At 29.1% G+C, this 2,608-nt stretch overlaps 1 protein-coding gene across 1 annotated transcript; it reads right to left on the minus strand.

The window, feature by feature from the left end:
• Positions 1 to 541: 541 nt before the first annotated feature.
• Positions 542 to 2,393, minus strand: LOC142167248 (uncharacterized). The gene is made up of 3 exons (XM_075227407.1): positions 1,752 to 2,393; positions 1,455 to 1,532; positions 542 to 637 (listed from the first exon to the last, which is right to left on the minus strand). Exons 1-3 carry the CDS (start codon positions 2,391 to 2,393, stop codon positions 542 to 544), a joined length of 816 nt encoding a protein of 271 aa, XP_075083508.1.
• Positions 2,394 to 2,608: the final 215 nt, after the last annotated feature.

Raw genomic sequence — 2,608 nt, forward strand, 5'->3', positions numbered from 1 at the left:
ACTGACTCAATATCCATGATTGCTGGCATTGAAATAGAAGGTCTTGTCTCCTCAAATTCCTTATTGCACTGTTCATCCTGTTTTTGTCAATCAACATCTTCTTCTTGTTCATCATGTTTGTCACCCGACAAATGAGCAGAATCTCAATTAGAATATTTCTCTCCACCAACATCACCACCTAAAGAATTTTGATCAACATCCCTATCAGAATATTTCTCTCCATCAATATCATCTCCTGGTTCATTACTTTCACTATTTCCATGTTCATTACTTTTGTCATGTTTTTCCTTTGAAAATCTGGAACAATCTCTTAATTCATTCCTTTCATCTTCATCATTCAACAAGCCATGATGATATTTCTGTTTACTTCCTTCATTAAAATTTTGAATGAATTGTAAAACTATATCAAGATTCTCATTAATAACCTATAACAATGAATAAATAATATTAACATACAATATATTATTATACCAACAAAATCAACACTAAAAAAAAGTACCAAACTAGTTAATTACCTTAACAGACTTATCAATATGTGTCTTCATCTTTTTCGAGTAGCTTTAATATTTTTCTTCATCTTTTTCTGAAAATTAACCTGATCTGCACGTATAATGTTTTCAACTTTGGCTGATACCCTCTGAAAAGAAAAGAAAATGAAAGTTTTAGTTTCTCTGCTAAGAATTTCAGCATCATAACACATGAACATTTTTATCGAGTATAAAAACAATTCAAGAAGGCTAACATATAATTTTGTATTGTAAGTTATTAGAATTGAAAAACATGGTGAAATGAAATATAGTATACTTATCCAGTACCATATACTGATAGAGTATATTATGGTTATCCAGTATATTATACTGATCGAGTATATTATACTGATACTCATCCAGTATAATATACTGATAGAGTATATTATACTAATCCAGTATATTATAAAGATTGAGTATATTATAGTAATCCATTATATTATACTAATGAGGTATATTGTATGAATATATTAAACTCATAAAGTATATTAAAATGATTGAGTATTATAATCATCCAGTATACTAATCTAGTATAATATATACTAAAAAAAGCATATTAAACTCAACCAGTATAATATACTGATCGAGTATATTATACTCATCCAGTATATTATACTTATGCAGTATACATATTATACTAATCGAGTATATTATGCTCATCCAGTATACTATACTAATCTAGTATATTATACTCATACAGTATATCTCTCATAGAGTATAATACTGATCTAGTAAATTATACTAATCGAGTATATTTTACTTTTCAGTAGAAAAAACTAAAAAATAATGCTTTTGAGAACAGACTTCCAGAATAATATACAGTAACCAAAATTTAAAATGCAAGTTATTAGAACCAAAATCTAAGTATACGATAGTAGAAATTAATTAAAAGCAAGACTAATTAAAATCAGAGAAACAACAACTTACATTCACAATGTCGCTAATATTAACTTTTGATGAATGTTGGAGAAGAGATAATGGATTCACCTTGAAAACCTTAAACTTCTATTAGATAAACAAAAAGATAAACAATTAGATTAAAACAAAATATATGAGCAAAGAAATATGATAAAAAAAAGTCAAATACAATTAACTTATATTTGCATTTGGTAAGAAATTATTATAAAGTGTGTCATATTTTAGACATCCAATGCTTGAGTAAGACAACATCCTAATTGGCCCCCGATCCTCATATTTTGAAAATTGACTGAAATTATTAAACACTTTCATTATCCATAATTTGAACAAAAATGGGAATCCAAGCGCCGTATAAGATGGGATCCTACCAATTGATTTCTTTTTCACTGACTCAGTTGTTAGAAGATGAGATAAATTATCAATAAACTCATCAAAACACAAACTTCCCCATGGAAAAGAAACACAAAGCTCTTCGCCGTCTATGATTTTCATAGAACGATCACTTATATTTCGACCTTTAAATTTACCCAATAGAATGACTTCTAATAGATAAATCTGAGCAAGCTTTACTACATCTTCATCGCAGACCTCGACATCAACACATACATCATCTGTTGTACCATCACGCAATCGAGACCTCTTTTGCATAAATTTATACAAAGTCTCTACCTTCAAACCCTTTTTCACTTCAGAGAAATACCATTCCTTCAAACTGTTCACTCTAGCGTCAACGAAACTATAATCGGATGTCTCAATCTTAAGTCTGGTAATAGTGTGGAAATCATCTTCTGTAAATGCTACATCATGCCCAAAAACTTTAAAAACCATTTTGCTTTTATCCTTGTAGAAAAGTTGAGATAGCAACATACAATGAGTCAACTTCCCAGAGTGACTCACTTCATTCAACTCTAAAAACTTCCGAAATACTCTGTTCTTCAACACATCCATTTGAGTTCCGGACAAAAAGGATGAAATAATTTGCTTAAAATTCCGATCACCTTTCCAATAACAATCAGCAGGAAATCACTCCTTAAAGTCATAAAATCTATCTTCCTCCTAAAATTAAAATACAACACATATAAGCAACATTTCATATAATTTTAAGATAAAAACTTGAACATTTCAAGAATACGTACCTTCAATATACTACTTGAAGATTCTAT

Source organism: Nicotiana tabacum, chromosome 12 (genome assembly GCF_000715075.1).
Source record: "Nicotiana tabacum cultivar K326 chromosome 12, ASM71507v2, whole genome shotgun sequence".
In the NCBI taxonomy this organism is placed as follows: Eukaryota; Viridiplantae; Streptophyta; class Magnoliopsida; order Solanales; family Solanaceae; genus Nicotiana; species Nicotiana tabacum.

Coding starts and splice junctions, on each gene's coding strand:
- LOC142167248 (XM_075227407.1), bottom strand. CDS start 2,393: ATGGATGTGTTGAAGAACAGAGTATTTCGGAAGTTTTTAGAGTTGAAT. Junction 1,533..1,751: donor TCAAATTATGGATAATGAAA/GTGTTTAATAAT, acceptor TTTATCTAATAG/AAGTTTAAGGTTTTCAAGGT. Junction 638..1,454: donor ATATTAGCGACATTGTGAAT/GTAAGTTGTTGT, acceptor TTTTCTTTTCAG/AGGGTATCAGCCAAAGTTGA.